Raw genomic sequence first — 20,712 nt, 5'->3', positions numbered from 1 at the left:
ACAAATACACATATATTAGCACCAATATATATTGTGCAAATAATGAAATATTTTTCTCCGGTCATCATAACGTTCATATTTATATTTTTTCTCCTACAGTTGAACCCGATTGTATTTCTAATGCAGTGTCAATATATGACCACTAGATGACGCCCTTTACCAAGCGGAATGTTCCCCTTCTGCTCAAGCCTGTAATAAATAGCCGCAGAAAGAGGGCTTGGTTCTGCGAGTCGCGGATGATCCTCATCCAGCCACACTGCGACTGGACGCGGAGACGCAGGAGGTGTCTCAGGAGCATCATATCGGCTGATCTTATGTTGGACTCACTCGTTTTACTGTAGTTACTCGGTCGACTGAAAACAACAGCAAAGGGAGGACAACAAAATGGGACAATCCTCAATTCCAATTTTGCTGGCCGTGCTGTCTTTGTACGCAAAAGGAAACGTCGAGGTAAGACTATGGTGCAAATACGTTTGTCGTTTCTTTCCCTTTTTTTTTTTTTTTTTTAAACTACGCACATGATTGCAGCGTTTAATATGGTTTTACTACTCCAACGCACTTCACTGTTTGTGACACTCATGCCGAGATTTAATGAGTCCACGCATCCTGCAGCTCCCCGAGTGATGATGACACAACACATCTACACAAAACTGTGACGGTGCAAAAATCCAAAGTGTAAATTTTATCACACGCTATAGATAGAAGATTAGAATTAAACAAAGAAGAAACGTTTGTCTTGTGACTATTTGGCTGGCTGCGTCAAGCACAAGGCGGCCTTGCATCTGATATGGAAGATGGTGGGAGGATGGACATCAAACAGCTTCTCCTTGTCTCTCCATCTGCTCCTGTCACAAGGAAGACACAAGCTTTTCATCTGGAAAGGATGGCTGCACCTCCTCGGCCCTTGAAATGGCCATGCATATTCAATCACTGTGGTGACAGTGAAAAGACATTTGAAGGTTGTAGTACAAGAAATATGACAAGGTTTCCCTGCTTCGTATCAAGATGCATTTGAATGAATGCACGTTATGCTGTGTAGAGTTAAAATAAGAAAGCCCGGGGTCAATCTGTGGGAAATCTGTCTTCATCACTAAGTATGTATAGAGAAGATGGATGAAGTGGAGAACTGCAGATCAATGGGCTACCTCGACCTTTTTCTCCCATCTCATCTCCACGTAGCAGGCCCAAAGCTGTATGCACTGTACCTTTATTACCTCCCACAAGGATTGAATGTTTTTATGGATTAGAGTTAGTATGGGGGCAAGCACCTATTCACAATTTTTTAAAATTCTTCCATTTACATTTTGATGAGAATGCACACATGGATGGAATATAAGAAAAACCTTTTTAGTATCACTAAACTTATACATACTATAATAAACATAACGTTAAATAAATGCCGATTAGACAGAATAGTGCATTTATCTTTTTAACACAGCTTTTATTAGATTTCAATGAGGCCAGGGGGAGCATAAATTTGTTCAGCTACTAAATTTAAGAGTTGATCATTTGATTCAAGATGATCGATTAAGAATTACGACTTGTTTTATCATTATAATTCATTACCATCATCTCCTTTGTAAAAGAACTTCTATTTGCTTTTTTTTTGTTTGTTCATTCTGAGCGTGTGTGTATTTGTCAAGAGGTGACGGTGACGTTGGTTGAGTCACGATGTCCCCCGCTTGAGATGATGCTGATGTCAAATGTTCTTTCTCATGCCCAAAATGAAGAGTGACTAAAATCAGCATCCCCCCCCTCCCTCTTGCTCCCTTTTTGCAAAGGATTTGTTTATTTATTAGCCATCTTCCCCCTTAGTGAGTTTGTAACAGCGGGGTGACGTGATTCCTTTTCATACTTAAATAATTTCACATGTGTAAGAGCCTTAGCGGGATTACTGTAACGTTGGGGAGGATGAGGAGGAGCACACATACGCAGACCTGCCCATGAAGGTTTATATAGCAAAGATTACACGGCGAGAGGGTCGGCTAGCTGGATTACCCCGCGTATTAGTCGTAATAGAAGTGTCAGCTTGCCTTGATTTACTCAGCGTGCGTCTGGGATGTGTGAATGGGGCAAATTTGCTGCAATCCTCCCTTTTTGTGGCGCGGATTTTTAATTTATGACTCCACTGCGTTGAGAAATAACTCCTAACGTTTATTGGTAGAGTCCCTCAACGAAGTACTTTTTTTTTTTTTAAGACGCACTGTGGCTCGCTTGTCATATAAATAATGTTACGTTATGGCTTCGTTTAGCTGTGAGTGGCGCTCATCGTGACAGGAAAGGTCTTCCCTGAGAAGACGACAAATATTATCACCTTCACGGGCTGCTTGTGAACTTGTGGGAGAACAGTCTAGTTCAACATTAGCAGGGAAGGGAAAGGTGTCAATGGCGGCCTCTGCACGGGGTCAATGAAGCAGGAATGATTTGTTTTGTCTTCTTTTGCTATGACGTGGATTTTGAACGATGATTTTCAAAATGTGGAGTTAAAGGGTTTTTTAACACCACTAGAAAGATTAATAATTGTTCCTATATTTAGCGTTAATGTGAAAGACGAGCAATATTATTTTCATGAACACTTAGATCTACTATACTACTGTATTTTACTGTATGGTGGCACTTGGTCACTTGTCCCCAATGCAGGTTAGAAAATAAAAATTTTAACCACATTTTTATAGTAGAGACCCACGACAAAGTTTGCCATAATTGAATAGAAATTGGGTAATTTGTGTGTCAGTGGCGTCCAGCTCAGGGATAGGCTCCAGCTTTTCCGTGACCCTCATGAGGACGAGCTGCATAGAAAATGGATGGGAGTAGATGGATGTCAACCTTAATTGTGCTGACGAATAAACATACGCTTGAAAAAAGTCGATGCTTTAAATATGATCATTTGGGTGCTAGTTTTGGAGTAGTTCAGTAATGGGAGGATAGATGTTGAATTTAGCATTCCGTGTGTAACAGCTTTGGCATTTGGCAGAGATAATAAAAAGCTATTCTTATTCAGAATTTTTTTTTACTGGTATTGCTGTTGAGTGTGAAGCAGACAGTGTTAACATGCATTTACTGGATTGATGTACGATTCACAATTGTGGTTAGTATGTTTGAGTCACAGTTGTGACTTTGCCATTTTGCACGAGTTTTCCCTAAACATGCACGTTAGCCTGCGACTTGTTAATTAGTGCGAATGTGAGTGTGACTAGACACCAACCCTAATGAGGACACGCCATTCCTCCAAAACAAAACCAATTTTATAGTTTTACAAGTCAAGTTGAAACAGAAGCGCGATGTGCCGAAGAGAGACGAGAAGAAATGAAATAAAAATGAGTGAGTCATAAAATCAGCAAACATCCCCCACCGCCTCCATCCTTCATCGGCACGAGCAGAAAATGTCGGGCTTTACTCGGGAATACAAGCATCTGCCTTTCAATGCAAGGATTTGGGCCAAGAAAAGAAGACAAAAAGCAGATTTTTCTCTTACGCTGTCTCACACACAAACAGACACACGACCCCGCCCCTTCACTTAATTAATTTTGGAGCTAAGAGATAATCAGGTTTCACTAATGGATTCCTGTGTGCTTGCTACTCTCAACTATATCCGAGTGCCAGTGGGCATTTTATATCTTACCTCCTCTTCTGCATATCCCCCCCCCCCCCCCCCCTCCTTAAGCTTTTGGAGATACACATGCACACAAATGGCTTAAACGTGCAGGGTCATTGTAAACACGCAGTGGCACTGAAATACAGGAAATAATTATTTTGTTATTTTGCAGCACATAAGCCATGTTGCTATCTCCTCGCTCTGGCTGTATTTGAAATATTTGTTTCTTGTGATGCTGGCAATTACCCAGGATGTAGCAAGGCTCTCGGGTTAAGGTTCTTCTGGCAAACAAACAATTTGATTGGCTTATTTTGGTCACATGGTCCAAACAGATCTGTGACTGCAGACTTGGAGAGGAAAGAAAATAGCATGTGACAGGAAACATGCAATGGTTAATCTTGATTTCACGGCAATTAACCTTGGCTCCGCATTAGACCTTGACGCGGCCCGGACCCGGGACTGCGCTTTGCTAATTGAAGATGGCGGCGCTTGATAAATATCTATGTGACTGAGTTATTATTGGCTTTGTAAAGGCAGAAGATTTGATACTCATGTATCCTTTCAAATCTGGTTTTGAGATGTTTGTCTGCGCGCGATACGAGGCCAGCCATTCCTAATCTCATCTGGCTCTGGAGTCTCGCAGGGCAAAGATATCGGCGGCACGCAAAGTCTTCACACCCCCGCATAGCTTCCTCTGGGTTTCAGTTCAATTCAAGGGCAAAGCGAGATGTTTGGTCCTGCAGCTGCCAGCTGAAGGTTTTAAAGGAGGGCCCTTTGAAAACATCTGCAGTTCTGTGATAACACTTGTCCTCCATGTAAAGAAAGAAAAAAAAGAGGGGGGGGGGGGCTGACTGGTGAGAAAAGGCTTTTGCTCTGGTGCTGTGGAGGATTTGCGAGATGGAGAGAGAGAATAGTTGAATGTTATGTGGGCTGCAGGGTGGAGTGCATGTTAATGGAAACCAGCCCTATTTGAGATCCAGCAGCTGGGAGAGCAAAGACATCCATCTTTGTCATGAGCATGTATTCAGCGGTGGCTATGAAATGAGATGAGGGGAGGGGGACGGGGCTTGAATAAAAGAAAAATGGTATATTCTTTACTGCAGGGTTTTGGGGAATATTGTTGTGGTTGTTGAGAAAAGTGTTGTTTTCTCTGCATCTCTGCATAGCGTACACCTTAGCGACTGCTTTAGAACGATGGGGCCACAGGAGAGGCCGCATCAATTATTGAAGGCCGTGGAGAAGACTGAGCTCCTGCTCGTCACGCACTCTTTTTGCCGAGTCCTCTCACTCCATGCTCGTTCCTACTCGGTCTGCCTCCTGCCCCCCCCTCCCCCAACAGCAGAAAATCCCATAGTCTGGCTCTCACCTTCAGTCCCCCTTTGCCCCAAAGGTCCTCGTTACCCCTCCTTTAAATGTGACATGCTATCTTTGATCATATTTATTTTATTATTTTTTTTATTTTATTTATTTAATCATTCAAACTGTGACCTCTGTTTTTTCAACTCAATCAACTGAAGAGTTGGTATATTTGTAGTATACAAAGCTCCCAACCTCAGGATAACTTCAAAAGTTATGTGCAGATGTTGGGGAAAAAAAAAAAAAAAAAATCATGCTGTTGTTGTGGCACGACCCAATGAATTAACATCCTGACCCAAATCCCAAATTCTGGTGTTCATCCAAATCTGGATTGTCAGCATTTTAGTGTGCTGCCGCGTTTCCCACATCAGTTCAATTTGATATGCTAGATGACTATTATGGTAAACAAAAGCCTCCTTGTCAGACATTTTAAGTCTCTTTCAGAATATGGAAAGCAATTCCTTGTGAGAAGTGCTTTTGGATGAACGAATGAGAATTTCACATTTTCACAGAGATGGAGGTCTGCCTTCCTCTTTCTCAAGACCCAATGTTCCCACAGTAATTGACTCTGTGGCCGGTGAGACCGAGCTTCAGGCAGTTGACCCGGCATATTTTTCATTTCACTTTGCACAGATGGAACTTTGTGTACAAAGTTTACATTTTGAACTTTTTCTCCACATCAGCGGTTCAAAACCACCAAAATGGAGCCAGGCCACGAATCCCCTTGGGCAAGCAAGGAAAAAAGAAATAGTCTTGCCTTTTTCGGGTAGATAAACCTTGTGGTCCACTTTTAATTATGTGGCAACTATTCACACAGTCGAGTCAAGACTTTTTTCTTTTTTTTTTTTTAACTCAGCAAATGAATCCTGGGTGCACCGGCCTCGTAGATCACCTTCAGCCAATCGGGAAATGGACAAAATGATATAGCATCACGTCGTTATTAGTAGTTGCGATATTATTGATGTTTCATTTTAATATGGCCTAGCAAAGAATGAGTCATTTAAAAGGCATGTAAACAAGCAGCGGGCAGGGAGGCGCAACGCACAATCAACCATTAGGTGGGTGATCATTGACCTACTGAGGCGAGAACGTCCAGTCAAATAACATATGTCGACTCTGTGGTGAAACAAAACAGGAGGAAGGACTGTTTACGTGCAAGAGAGAGAAAGCGAGAGGGAGACTGAGTGACATGCAGGAAAGTCTGTAGGGAACCAGTTGCTACGGTAACAGGGAAGGTAGCCTGCTCCTGTGGGTGGTGTTACCATGGAAACCAACCTCAGTGGCCAAGTGATGCTGAGGAACATGAAGTAGAGGGCTAAAAATGAGACGGGCGTTCATGGGCAAGTGAGTGGGGGGGGGGGCTAATGTGAAACGTGAGCGCCGCATCAAGTTGCTCTTCAGCTCGACCCCTCCCCCCCTTGTAAACATACATGCAGCCCAGTCAAGACTGACACTTACACACTGAAATGAAAAATGACTGACAACACGAAACAATCATTTGATGATTTTTTTTGTGCCACACAATTGTATCAAATTAATATTGTCACTCTTTGCTTTTACCTCTAAATGATAACATTGTTATTGGGTTGTGACAATATCATAATAGCACTGGGGACATCCACCAGATTCCCCCCCCCTCCCCTTTTTTTTTTCTCTTTATGAGCCTATCGCAGAATGCACTGTATCCCATTTATAAAGTGAAAGCTTCATTTCCATAAAATGCATCTCGCAGACTGACTCCCACGGGAGTGGCATGATGAGATTGCAATTGAAAGCATGCATAAATATGAGACGAAAGGAGAAAGATATATGAATGTTTCAACCCCCCTCCTCTCCCCCCCCCCCCCCCCCCTTTGCTGCACCCGTTCTCCCTAGGCAGGTTATTATACTCTGACATATGTATATATGCCACATAATATATGTATAAAAATAAACTAGGGGCTGTCGCTTTAATAGCTGACCATATGCATGTCAAGGCTTTTAGTGGAAAGGCTTTAAATCCTTATCGGGCCTTTTATTTAATTTCCGTAAACAGCAATTTGTTCAGGAGGCCATTAAAAGAAATAAGATGACTTATTCCTTTTAATCTACTTACATGCTATTATGCACTGCATACAAACAAAGCATGATCATATATATATATATAATATAATATTTATATATTTATTTATTATATTATTTAATTTTTATTTTATTCATATATATTTTTCTATTATTTTATTTCTGATAATAGAAATGCAAACATTTGAGCCAATATTCTTTGCATTTATGGCTGAACAGTGACAAAAGATGGTTGGTTGGTCGTTTGCATTGTATACATTCCAATCTGCCTGTAGAAAATTTCAGCCGACCTGCAGCAGTGAAATCTCTGCTAAGCCTTTGATTCTTTCAATCCCCCCGAGGTAGCGCTTCAGCTTGAAATCACATCTGCGGGCTCTCAGCGTTCAGCATTAACATGTTGGCACTCCCATGTTGTCTTGCTTAACTGGGATGGAGCTTTAGCGGCGTTGGTTATGTAATTGCACAGGATAAAATCGACGAGAAAAGCAATACAAGGCAAAATCATTTTTTGTCTAGCTAAATTCATAAGCATTTTCTGGTTTTTGCTTTATGACATGTTATCATGCAGCGTTTTGCCTCCCACGCTCTCGACAGGCGGCCGTGATTTGTTCAAAAATGTCTGCGTTATGCTCGGCGGCGTCATGGCTGCATGAGACTCACTTTTTGAAACGTGGGTGGAACAGGAGGCATCACATGGATCACTTGAATATTACTCACAAATGGATCGAAAATGAAGATTTTTTTTTTTTCTGCGTTGATCTGACTTGATAATATAATAGATGACAAATTTGTAGAGCGTATTAGCAGAAGATAAGGTTAAAGAGAGGGCATGCGAGAACATGATTTTTTTTCTTTTTTCTAATCATGAATCATGGGAGTGTCATCTCTGCAAAGTGAAGTCTCAGCCCCCTTGGGCATCAAGTGAGCTCCCATCATTCATCAGTCAATTCTCTTATCTCGCACGATCATGTGGGGAATTCATCCCTTATTACTCTCGCTATTTGCAAAGTAGTACCACGGGAAGGATTTGTCACTTCTGATGAGAGCAGCTCCGTGTAAAAACGTAGCCTCATCCATATGATGGGCATTTCATCAAATGACTCACATTAAATGAAGAGTTGGCGCAGTAATGACATCGGACGTGTAACAATCGACACATATTTGACATTTCAAAACTGCTGTGTTACAAAATTATATCGTGGGATTCCCGGCCCTATTTTGCAAATAAATATCAGGAGCCCGTTTTGGTTGCTGTTTGAGAACCGCCATGAACCTTTAGCGATTATGGGGCCATCTGCTCCCACCGGGCTCAGCTGGAAGCTGGACTGTTGTAATCTGGCCTGATGAGGCTGGATTTAGACAAAGCTATCATGGCGGTACATATTTTGCCTCTAAATGCTAAAAAGCTTGGCATTGCATTCATCAAATAATGTACAGTGGAAACTTCAAAGCTATGCTGAAAGAATTGTTTGCTGATGATGATGATGATGGACAAAGAACGGGAACGGACCTTATGCATGGCAAAGGCGTGAAGTATTTCTGGTGGCATGACACCGTCAGTATGTTACAAGCTACTGGGACGCCATCTGACGGAAAAATAATCTCTGTCGTCAAATGCATGATCATGAAGGGTTATGCAATAGGTATAGTCCAGCCAACACTGCGGTGTACCGCCGTGCACAGCGGCGTCAACTCGCCTGTAAGTTTTAACACGTTTTCTCATGTTGTCGCTATGCGTTTCCATGCCGACTGGAAGTTAGCATGTCGCTATACGCCCAACGTGGAAGTTCTTTCCCTTTTTGTGTCTGTTTGTGTGAAGCGCATTAACTTGCCGTATGTAGTGTCAAACTCCATTTTTTTCATATGATATACAGTATAAACCATCGTTTTCAAATCAGACTAGTCAAAACTGTTCCGATATTTTAAAGAAAAGATTTTTAAAAAGTGAAGACACTTGAATTTGACGCACAATTTGTTTCCGCGGGCCACATAAAACGATGTGGCGGGTCGTATCTGGCCCCCGGGCCTCGAGTTTGACACCGGTGTATAATTGGATATGGGAGGTGTCAGTTGGAACGGATTGAGTTTGACTTTGGAGGTTATACTCGACTCGAATTTTGGACCGTTTTTTTGATCAATTGCCGTGGGATTATGCAAGTGTACAAAAGGTGGAACACAATGCGTAATGTTCCGTTCACTCTCCTCTGAATAGAAAATGAATGTATTCAATTAGTCTTCAGTCAGAGATGGATAATAATGAGTTTGAATGTGCAGAGCTCCTTCCTCCTTTGTCCCCCTCCTGCTCAATGAGAGGCCCTTAGACTAATGTTACCTCTCTCTGGTAAATGCATACCGCACCAGGAAGACGTCTGATGGAGTCTATGAATAATTAACTAACATGATTACAGTGATGAAAGCTCACAAATCTCTCGGGTCATTTAGCAATGTCCGAGGAAGCGGGATCGAGGTGGGGCGTTGTCGAGGTGGAAGCAGCGGCGTGTCACGTATTGTGTCAAAGCTGTAAGGATGGAGCGATATTAAATACGGACTGTTCGCTCATAATGGCAGGGAGGGGGGATATAAAGAAATATGGAAGGGGGCGTTTTGAGATTAGGCACAACCACCAATCAAGCTGTCTGTGAGCACAAAGACATGAATGCACGTTTCATACATGCACAGTTTAATCATCCATCCATCCACCCACCCATCCATCCATCCATCCATCCACCCATCCATCCATCCATCCATCCATCCATCCATCCATCCATCCATCCATCCATCCATCCATCCATCCATCCATCAGCATTTGAACCAAAATGGAACCTCTGCAATGGAGGGGGATTTTTCTGAAAAATAGATTGTTTGGTTCTTATCTTTGTTTCTGTAACACTAAAGCATGTGTCGGATTTAGCAAGACAATGGCATGGTGCATTTATGGAATGGTGGAAGGAAGGAAGCAGATTGTAATAGGTGACAAATGATAGGTGGGCTTTTCCGCTACGCCTCTCCTGCCCCGGCTTGCCTGCCAGCGCCGAGAGATTGCATCATTAAAGAGGATGAAGTCATGGTGCAACAGAAGGATGGAACAGGTGCTGCAAATTTAATTTGAGCGAGAGGGGGGGAATGATGCCCGAGGAAAAAAAAAAAAATCTACTGCTCGGGCTTGAACTCAAACATGTCCGAGTGTCGGTTTGCTGGAAGAATGTTATTGTTCTTCCAACTCGGGTTTTAAGTGCAGCTTCTAATTAAACCTAAACATAGCCACATATTTGTAGTGCAACTTTTGTGGTTGAGTGCCTTATTGTTCCTGTGGGAACATTTTGTTTGTTAGCAACGCTTCCTGCCATGGAGAAGTCGTAACACACGCACAGCTCTCGGTAGAAAGGAAAAATCACGAGAGCAAAGGAAGAACCCGAGCACAGCAAAAATCGAGGCAGAAAGTCAATGCACGTCTCCGCTTTTCTATCAGCATTGCTTTATTAATGATGCAGCACTCTTGTGTCGGCCCGCTGGCGCAATTCACTCTCAGCAGCACCACCAGATGATATGGATGGACCCAACTGGCTTAACTAAGGTTTTTGGGATAGTCACAGGACAAGTCTGATCATATTTCCGTTTGTTTTCATCCCGGATGGTGATACTAATGATGGTGATACTAATATTTGTTTCTTAATAATATTGGCAATTATGCAAATGAAGCCAAATGGAGTCAGCTACTACGTCATTGCTACGTGTGATGTTTGCTGCGTGGTTCTTGCTTACCAGCATTTGGAGATGCGTGTGATTTTGAACTGGGTCACCAACCAGCAGGAGGCTTTTGGGGACAAGCTGTGGAGGGGGGGAATAAACAAAAGTGAGCATTTTAAAAGAGGTTCTTACTTAACAGGGACATCTAATCTGATCTTACATCAGGTTGGAGTGCAGCCTTGCTGTCATGGACGTCGGGAGTCTCGTGCTCCTTATGGACTTCTATTGATTGGAGGGGGGAGGGGGGGGGTGATTCAGTTGCAGTCATTCTGCATTGATTTTCGGCGAGTGCACAAGCAAAATGAGAGAGGTTGGACCTTGAGGGGGGCGGTTATCTTCTCAAATATCCGGAAGTACTGACCTTGCCCACGTCAAACAGAGATACTTGCTCAGACGTCAGCTCAGCAGCTTCACAGGACAGCAAGCTCAGCAAATGGATTCCTTAAGCAATGAAGGCATACAACACCGTCAATAAAAGTCAAACAAGCACTTATTTCACTTTCTAATTTGGATGAGCAGCTACTTGCAAGGGAGCCGGCGTGAGAGAAGTCGCCTGCCAAGATGAAGATAGAAGCAAGGGCTAAGATCCAAGAAGCTTTTTTTTTTTTTTCCATTGGCAGTAGAGTTGTTATTTTAAAAGGCAAGATTGTTTGGAAAGCCCACATGACAAAGCAATAGTATCCACAGCGGGAGACACAAAGTGGCTTTTTCTCTTCTTGCTTTAAGCACAGCCAATTTTTCCAACACACGTTTAAAATAAAAACGTCATTTTTAATTTGAAGTTTCGAGCAATTATATAACCAATCGGGGGGCTTCCTCTGTTCAAAATTGACCTTGTACTGGGACACCTGAAAACTATTTGTTCATATGTAATTTATTTACCCTATACAGTAATGTAAAATGATCACTGTGAATTTTAATGAGAACTTCAAACAGTTGAGCTGCAAGCCGGCCCAAGCTGGGTTTTCTTTGATCAGGCATCACTCTCATCTCTTTTTTTTTTTTTTTCTCACTTTCTTCCTCCGGGCAACTCTCTTCTAATTGGCTCAGCGCTGCTTCCAGCCTCCCTGTCATCTTTTGCTCTATCTCCCAAGTCCGTCTGCAGACATGAAAAGATTGCCGCTATACAAAGGACCTTTTTTATTTATTTATTTTTTTTCTCAGATGATTTTGCAAAATTGGACTTAATGTTCATCATGTTCTGCACTGGTAAAGCATCTTCATTTGGATTGGTGTGGCCTCCGTGAAGCTGTGCTATTGTTCTTGGTGCCACACTGCACGTGACTGTGAATTCATTTGGACTCCTTTGTGCTGGTGTGCACTGTGTTGTTAATGTAGTGAAGTGACTCATGGGTCAATGAGTAAGATTTAACACCTGACTCCCAGCTCGAGCGCCCGTTTGTTCCTCCCTGCGAGGTCCCCGGGGGTCCTCCCAGGGTGGAGGCAACATATTCCACGATCAATAACAACATTCAAGAAGGTTGCCGTCAGAGAGGAGAGGCGTGCGCTCATAAGAAGTTATATTTTAGACAGAATGTTTATTAGATTGCATATATTTACATCCTGCACGCCTGAACTCTCCGTGCTCCCGGCAAATGCGGCAATGAACCGAGCTTCTTATTGGTTGCTTTTTTTAAACTGAGCTATCAATAGATCTTCCGTGACTTTGAGTTCTGTCAATATCCTTTTAAAGCTCGATTCCCCGGTGCATTAGTTTAACTTTCCTGTTTTGATATCTCACCCACCCCCCCCCGGTCAGTGCCTGAGCGCCGGGTTTATTGCTAGAGTGCATCTACCAATTATCCGTGAGGCCCACTTGCCCCTAGATCAGCTTCACTATTATCTGTCACTGGGTTTGTATCGACTCGTCCTCATTTTCTTTGTCTCCCTCCTCTTCTCCTCCAGGCCCTGTCTATGAGCGAGGTGAACGGTCCCAGCCCCCAGGTGGCAGAACCGCAGATTGCAATGTTCTGTGGCCGTCAGCTCCTGCACATGAACCCGCAGACGGGCCAGTGGGAGCCGGATCCTCAAGGCCGCAAGGACTGCTTCAAAGATCCCAGTGAAATTCTCTCCTACTGTCAGGAGGTAGGTTTGAGGGAAAAAAAGAGTGACAGGGACATTTTTGGCCAATACTGTATTCCAGGGAAATTTGGGGACTATAAAATATTATATTTTATTATAATATTCAACATAATTTATTTATAAATGAATTTACATTTAATATATAATTAAAAATTAACTCATCACATAGTTATTATTTTTAAATATTCCATTCTTCTCTTTTTTCCTGATTTGTGTCCTCATTATATGACAATCACAAAATTAGCTTCGGCACTGCATGTATTTTAGAGGAAAGGGCAACCAAGCGCCATCTAGTGGCCCCAATATGCATACGTAGAACCAAAGCAGCAGTGTTTTTATTAAATGACTCATAATGTGTTCTACATTTGTTGACATCTGCTCAATAAATCTCAGGAGGCGCCTCTTTTTTTTAAAGTCGTATTTTTTGCCAGTTATTCAAGTCATTGACAAATTAGAAAGACAGTAAGTAACAAGATGGTACTTGCACGTGTGATAAAGGTGCATGAGTCTTTCCCTTATAAAGTCTTTTCCCTGTACCCCACCAAAATCCTTGAACCTGTCCTCTGACCAAATGTCCTCTCCTCTTCTCTTCATTCCCTCTGCTATGCCCATCCATCCATCTCTCTTCCATCTTTGCATGGACCCGCACGACTAGATGTACCCAGCGCTTTCCATCTCCCACGTAGAGGAGGCAAAAAGTCCTGTGAACATCCCTTACTGGTGTAAGAAAGGATGGAGCCACTGCCAGGCACGCCCCTTCATAGTGGTGCCCTATCGCTGCCTAGGTAAGAACCAAACTGACGAATGGGATAGAAATGCGGATTTGTATTGTTGTAAGGAGAAACGAGAAAAAGACTTTTTTTTTTTTACAAACCCCAAAAATGTATTGTATCCTTCTGGGAATAGGTGGAAATGTGGAAAGAAATTCCCAGATAAAATGGAAAATACAAAAAGGTCTATTATCTGGTCTAGCATTTGAGGGGGGGGGGGCATATTTCAGTAGGGGGCAGTGTCCCCTCTTAGCTCCGCCACTGCATTTAGGTTGACACTGTTTTTTTTCTATTTTTTTTGTTGCACAATGCACAGAGAATTTAGCTAATACATGAACAAGCTTAAAAGGAAATAGTCACTGATCTTAATTAAGATATGGCGTAAATAGCACAATGTTTGTTTTGCACTCGATAGGACTATAAAATTTTGCCATGCAAAATTTGAAAGACATCAAGGATATGATGAAATGTGGATTTGTCTGGGATTAATTTTTATGATCATAAACTTTGTCGTGACTGAAAGGACAAGAGATGACGTTTCTGATCAGTGCCCATGGTTACGTCTGTTCATTGGATTACAGCCACTGCTCCTTCACTTGGAGAGCATCTTGAGATGGTTTAATCATTTTGAGGCATTCAATAGTCGAGTCTTTGATTACTTTGAGAGCGAGAGAAAGAGAAAATATATTCAAACGAAGCCTGGGTAACAGTTTTGACTCTCGTGAATCCAAACCAGGACTATAGCATGGATGATTCTCACACTACCCCCGCTTTGTGTATTTACGTGTTGGTACAGAAGGTGAGTATGTAAGCGAAGCCCTGCTGGTTCCAGACCGATGCCGTTTCCTCCACCAGGAGAAGATGGATGCATGTGAGAGTTACGTGTACTGGCACAACATTGCGAAAGAGGTGTGATACTTTACACGGCAGCTCGCGATGTTTTCATAATATGTGTGGGTAAAGCATTGAGGACAACCGCTTTTCTTCTTAAGGCCTGCATCGTAGACAATCTGGAGCTTCACAGTTACGGAATGCTTTTGCCGTGCGGAGAAAATTTCCGCGGGGTGGAGTACGTATGCTGCCCGGGTCGAAGCAGCACCAGCGGTAAGGCCGAATTGGAGGAAAGAGAACTCCTCGCTGGCCACCAGATCTCGCAGAATCACGGAATACTTAATCCTGTGTAAGACGCCACCGACAGACTCAACTTGGTTACGTATAGACGGAACGTATGATCGCCGTATTTTATTCCTACAGTGCCAAAGTGATCGAACCCACTCCGAGCCCCTCCCCCGACACCGACATGTACGAGACCGACATGGAGGATGAAGATGACGAGGGGGTGGAGGAAGATGAAGAGGAGGTGGATGAGGAAGAAGAGGATGAGGTAGATGAAGAGCCGGTGGAGGAGGAGGATGAGGAGGAGCCCATTGCAGTGAGAAACCCAGAGAAGTACGAATATCCCATCGACTCGGGCCCCTACCAGACGTCGGATTATCTGGATTCGTCCTACTATGACAAAAACTACAAAGCCACAACGTCGCCACCTCTGATGAAAGGAGACAGCGGTACTTACTCATTCCCTCTTTAAAGAACAACAATGACTGATGTCATTATTATTGGGCTGATTTTGTGCTTCACTTTGTCTCCACTTTACATTGTTTTGCTTGGTGGTATTTGGGAACACACAATAGTTTAGAAATTTCACCAATCAGGGCTGTATGGTTAGTTTTTCATAAAAGGTTCATGGCAGCCTCTCTGAAATCTGACCAGAGATAGGTGTGCTATAAAAAAAAAATAAAAAAAATGTGACTGCAATTGATACCAAGGTTGCCTCAATACAGTAAAAAAAAACAACATTTTAATCATGAGGTGATTTGTGTCACATTCTGGAGAAAAAAAAAATCAGTCCATTTTGGAATAAGGCTGTTAAATAAAATGTGGGTGGAAAATATTTTCCTGTTGCACTGTCATATAAAACTTTAAAAGTCATGCAAAGTAAAAACAATTACCTCCATTTCCTGTCCCCCCCAATCGCAGTGACAACCACTCGACCCACAGATGGCGTTGATGTTTATTTCGAGAAGCCGGTGGATGACACGGAGCATGCCAACTTCCAGCGTGCCAAAACAGACCTGGAGGAACGGCGAATGAAGCGCATCAATGAGGTAAATTTCACAAGGCGGGGGGGGGGCAACCAAAAAAATGATTATAAAGTTCTGCTTTCATTTTTGCGAGTCAATGGGATTCTTCTTCTTTGACACACGACAAATGCATTCTTACCACCTATTTGCTTTTGGTGCAAGGGTGTCAAATACATTTTTGTCACGGGCCGCATTGCAGTCACAGTTTCCCTCGGAGAGCCATTACGACTGACAAGGCCTTATATTATTTACAGTATAGGCTACACGACAAACTGATGAATCACCAGTTTTGAAATCGGAGATGAGTAAAAACTGTTCAAATAGTTTAAAAAGATGAATGTTCGTAATAATTGCTCGCAATATCTCCATTTTTTTAAAAAGTCAAGACAATTTGTAATGACACAAAGTCGATGCAATATTTGTCTTCGCGGGCCACACAAAATGATGTGGTGGCCCGTATCTGGCCCCCGGGCCTTGAGTTTGACACAGTGTTTTTTTTAGTGGAAAAAAAAAAAAAACACCCAATCATCATAATAATATACCAGGCTCTGAATCATTTTAGGCTTTTCCCTCAATATCATAAGTCTATAACCATGCCTATGTAGTTTCAATGGAAATAGTCGATGCACCTGTTTTCTGACTTGAAAGTTTTCCATTTGCTAGATCATGAAGGAGTGGGCGGAAGCAGACAACGAGTCAAAGAATCTGCCAAAGTCAGAACAGCAAGCCCTAAATGAGGTCATTAAATCAGTTGGTATGGTAGAGATGCTTTCTTGGCCGCCATTTTATTCCATTATCATCCATCTGCAGCACTTCCAGTCCGTGCTGCAGACGCTTGAGGAACAAGTGGCGGGCGAGAGGCAGAGGCTGGTGGAAACTCATCTGGCCAGAGTGGAGTCCATACTCAACAACAACCGCCGCCTGGCCCTGGAGAACTACCTGACCGCAGTCCAGTCTGACGAGCCACAGGTAGAAAAATGAAAAGTCGTCGCAAAATGGCCGCATTGAAACATTTCTGTCGTTCTTGCAGCCCGAGCGAGTGCTGCAGGCTCTCAAGCGCTACATGGCGGCCGAGCAGAAGGACCGCAGACATACGCTTAGGCACTACCAGCATATTGAGGCTGTAGACCCGCAGAAGGCTGAGCAGATGAAATTCCAGGTGCGTGACGCTTTTTCATTTACTGCTGACTATGGAAAAGCCCGTACGGGCTTTTGGTGTCACTTCAATAAAGTGATTAAAAAAATAAGATAAAGGAGCTAGTGATCTTCTTGACGCTGTGATCAAAGGTAGATTTTGCTGACTACAGAAGCAACTTGATTAAAAAGAAAAATCTGCAGTGTCCAACACAATTGATTCACTGACGATGGTTGACTTCCAAGTTTTAGTTACACAGGTCAACATTTTTTTTACTATTTTTTTTTATTCTTTTTTTATTATCAGTGATGCAAGTAAATTTTTGGGTGATTTTTTTTTTCCCCCCAGTGATTCCAAATCTGCCCTTATTTTTTTGCGTCAAGCACATCAGGTTTTCTTACTAATAATCATAATTTAGTAATATTAATTAATTAAGTGTTAAATTCAGTAACAGGAAAATCCATAAAGCAGAAGCTTTCATAGATCATATTTAAACACAAAAAAATGAAAATATTTTTAAAAACTTCATGACAACAAGGATATTATTGTACCTTTCTTGAGTTCACGCTTTCATCTGGGTCCGGTCCTTGCAAAATCCTTTTTTTCCCAGGTGTACACACATCTGCATGTTATCGAGGAAAGGATGAACCAGAGTCTGGCACTTCTCTACAAGGATCCCATCTTGGCCGAGGAGCTCCACGATGATATCCGTATGCTGGAAGAGTATTGAAAAAAAAAATTCAACAGGTTACATTAAAATTAAAATTCTTTGATGTTTTCCTTGTAGAAGAACTAGTACGGGCAGAGCGGGTCGACATCAGCGAGCTCATGACCACGTCCTTCTCTGAAACACACACCACCGAGGAGCTTCTGCCAGCCGAGAGCGAGGAAGAAAAGGATGACGAGGAAGAAGAGGAGCGAGAATTCCAGAACAGGCCTTATCCGCCACGCGTTGGTACGGACTCCGTCGTTTTACATCTTTCGCATTAGTCTGCTTTATTTTTCTAACATTGTTTTTCCTCCTTGTCGCTACAGACTTGCAATCGAATAAGAAAGGTGAGCTAGGATTCATTTTCTATCTGGCTTCTGTCCAGCTATTTTAAAAATGGCTGTTTAGTAAACAGTGTGGTTGTACTAAGCTTTTGATCCTATGTCTATCTATCCTATAGAATTATTTTTCTTAAGACGAGAAGACGAGTAATCAATGCCGCATCGAATATAATCTGTTCGGAAAATGGATGGATGGATGGATGGATGGATGGATGGATGGATGGATGGATGGATGGATGGATGGATGGATGGATGGATGGATGGATGGATGGATGGATGGATAATTTAGTTGCACCTTGCTTCATAAGATCTGAATCGAAGCCAGTGTGATGATGCGTTTTGCATTTGCAGGAGATGAATATGACTACGCCCCATCTGAGAAGGCTCCTACGTATGAGTATGAGGAAAAGGTAGGATTTTTTTATTCTTTTTTTAAATACAACTACTATTTTTAAAGCGAAATATTGTGTTTTTTAAGTCATAAGATAACCCATCTCGTTTTAATTCGATTTTTGTGATGTCATTGTTAATAATTAACAATTCCCTCGTAGATCAACACTTCTGTGGACCTCAAACAGGTTGTCTACAAGCCCGATGAGATCGAGCGAGATGAACTGGTAAGAATGACCCGATGAACATAACAAATTGCCCAAAACGTGGTCATCACTTTGCATCTTTCTTTGGAAAGCAACCCGACGCCTTGGAGACATTTAACCGCGGAGCCATGGTGGGCTTGCTGGTGGTGGCTGTGGCCATCGCCATGGTGATGGTCATTAGTCTATTGTTGGTGCGCAGGAAGCCCTACGGCACCATCAGCCACGGCATCGTCGAGGTAGGACCCAAGGAGCGCAACTTGGTCCAGCGTGGACTTTCGCTAAGGTTGAGTTTTTTTTTATCCTTCTCCAACAGGTGGACCCAATGCTGACCCCAGAAGAACGACAGCTCACCAAAATGCAAAACCACGGTTACGAAAATCCCACTTACAAATTCTTTGAGCAGATGAACTGAAGTTGTAGCAAGTTGGTTCCGTCCCGTCGTCACGGTGATGCACCGACACACATAGCGCCTGTAATGGATTGAAAACATTGAGATTTCATTAATTAACTGGATAAACTCAGTCTTTAGTCCATACCAATTGTAAATGACCAATTCCATCAATCATCATTAGCAAAATGTGAATAGTGATTATTATTACACTGCTGTAATTTGCATACTGTAGAAAAATTGAAACAATCATCCCAGTGGCATGACTTGACCGACTGACACACCACAAACTGAATGGTGCATAGAATATTCTTTTTGTTCCATAATCGACTTTATATGATCTCATTGATACAGTAGTGCATCCATGTAGATGAGTGCCATAACCCGTTCATCCTCATGTAGCAGCACATACAATCAATTAAATTAGATTTCCCTTCAAAACGTCCAATGAGATCATATAGAACATAGATATTATTTTTGAAAAGTTTATTATTTCTATCCGAGTATCGGCCCCACGTTCGCTTTTAATAAACTGGCAAATATACAGCAAAATATTCCGTTTAGCTTAGTAATTAAGTTGATTTGTACTGCAAATTTAATAATTGTAAAACTGAATATAGATTTAATGAAAGCATGCCGACTCGGTGTATGAAGCTGCTGTAACTATTTGTATTGTTCCCGTCACTGCTTCTTATAAAGTCGCCGTTCCAAATGGACACTGTAAATAATATCAGACAGGCCTAATGATTCATATCCTGTTTGGATTCAAAGTTATTTGTTGAATGAGTATCTTCTGCCTGGAAATGACACGATACAGCAGAAATTGATTTTAAGCAGCTGCGTTAGTGATATTAATATTTATGGCGTTTTCAGTCCTTTATATTTTGACAACACTTTTTTTTTTTGCCATTCTAAAATGGATTGTAATCAACATCATTTTAATCAATTGGAACACAAGACACGTTTTTTTTTTTTTTTTTTTTCTTCTTCTTCTTGGTATACTGAGGTTCACATTCCAAGAACACACTTGGTACATTTCCTGAAGACTGTAAATTGTTCAGCTGTGAATGTAAGTGTGAATTTTCCAAGTCAGCTTTTGCTTCTCTTTGACCTAGAATGGATTGATGAACGTATGAATAATTTTGGACAACATGATTAATTCATTCAAATGAATATCTTTTGACAAAACTTCATTCAGCCAATTTTCTTGTGTCAATCCAGCCAGAAGATAAATATTTATTTTGTCAAAAGTGTGATTAATTCTGGGCTCAAGTGTATCCTTAGTAGTAGACGTCCCGGTAAACCTTTATTTAATTCATTCGGTGTAACGGAATAATATATCAACTAGTGCGTTGTGCTGTAAACGAGAAGGAGACGCATTTTCCTGACATGGCTGATTGAAAACGGACTGTTGTAAAAAAAACCAGCACAAGACGACACAGTAACTTCTTTCTGAATGTATTTAAGGTAGATGTTGAGATTCCATTCCCTTAGTTAGTTCTTTTTATTTTACCCAGTGTCATTTTCCCCAAAAGTAGTGACGTCCCCCGGGCACGCTCTCGTCGGTACTTTGTAGCAGTCTGCTTATAATTTGTCAGGTGACTGTCAAGACGGTGGAATTAAAAAGTCCAAGGTGTAAAATACGGAGTGCAGTATATTGTGTCAGTGTGTGTATTCAATCCTTAAATAAAAAAAATAAAAAAAATAAAAAAACAACAACACAACACACGTAGTTCTAAGTAGTCATAGAGTATGTCATTAACTCGTCTTGACATCTTAACACCAAATATT

The 20,712-nt window shown here is 41.9% G+C and overlaps 1 protein-coding gene and 1 long non-coding RNA gene across 4 annotated transcripts; one reads left to right on the top strand and one right to left on the bottom strand.

Annotated features, from left to right (window-relative positions):
- Positions 1-240: 240 nt before the first annotated feature.
- On the top strand, positions 241-19,637 carry aplp1 (amyloid beta (A4) precursor-like protein 1). Its single transcript, XM_085919412.1, has 17 exons — positions 241-450; positions 12,665-12,844; positions 13,497-13,626; positions 14,408-14,520; positions 14,604-14,791; positions 14,866-15,176; positions 15,649-15,776; positions 16,416-16,490; positions 16,563-16,721; positions 16,783-16,911; positions 17,498-17,597; positions 17,675-17,842; positions 17,923-17,943; positions 18,289-18,347; positions 18,489-18,554; positions 18,626-18,769; positions 18,847-19,637. Exons 1-17 carry the CDS (start codon positions 385-387, stop codon positions 18,943-18,945), a joined length of 2,136 nt encoding a protein of 711 aa, XP_085775538.1. The 5' UTR covers positions 241-384; the 3' UTR covers positions 18,946-19,637.
- LOC147052082 (uncharacterized) lies at positions 701-17,826 on the bottom strand. Of its 3 annotated transcripts, none has more exons than XR_015067001.1 (6): positions 17,439-17,826; positions 15,621-15,743; positions 11,121-11,200; positions 10,920-10,981; positions 10,775-10,840; positions 701-845 (listed from the first exon to the last, which is right to left on the bottom strand). It is a non-coding gene; the product is annotated as an uncharacterized LOC147052082 (long non-coding RNA). The 3 variants fall into 3 exon arrangements; XR_015067002.1 differs by lacking the exon at positions 701-845 and adding an exon at positions 10,429-10,581 and having other exon boundaries at positions 10,920-11,028; XR_015067000.1 differs by lacking the exon at positions 701-845 and adding an exon at positions 10,429-10,581.
- Positions 19,638-20,712: the final 1,075 nt, after the last annotated feature.

The sequence above is a fragment of the Syngnathus leptorhynchus genome, chromosome 8, assembly GCF_054491065.1.
Source record: "Syngnathus leptorhynchus isolate UIUO chromosome 8, UIUO_Slep, whole genome shotgun sequence".
In the NCBI taxonomy this organism is placed as follows: Eukaryota; Metazoa; Chordata; class Actinopteri; order Syngnathiformes; family Syngnathidae; genus Syngnathus; species Syngnathus leptorhynchus.
The sequence above is the reverse complement of the archived record's forward strand: the minus strand, read 5'-3'. Positions and strand labels throughout refer to the sequence as shown.

Coding starts and splice junctions, on each gene's coding strand:
- aplp1 (XM_085919412.1), top strand. CDS start 385: ATGGGACAATCCTCAATTCCAATTTTGCTGGCCGTGCTGTCTTTGTAC. Junction 16,722..16,782: donor TCCAGTCTGACGAGCCACAG/GTAGAAAAATGA, acceptor TCGTTCTTGCAG/CCCGAGCGAGTGCTGCAGGC. Junction 17,944..18,288: donor CTTGCAATCGAATAAGAAAG/GTGAGCTAGGAT, acceptor TTGCATTTGCAG/GAGATGAATATGACTACGCC.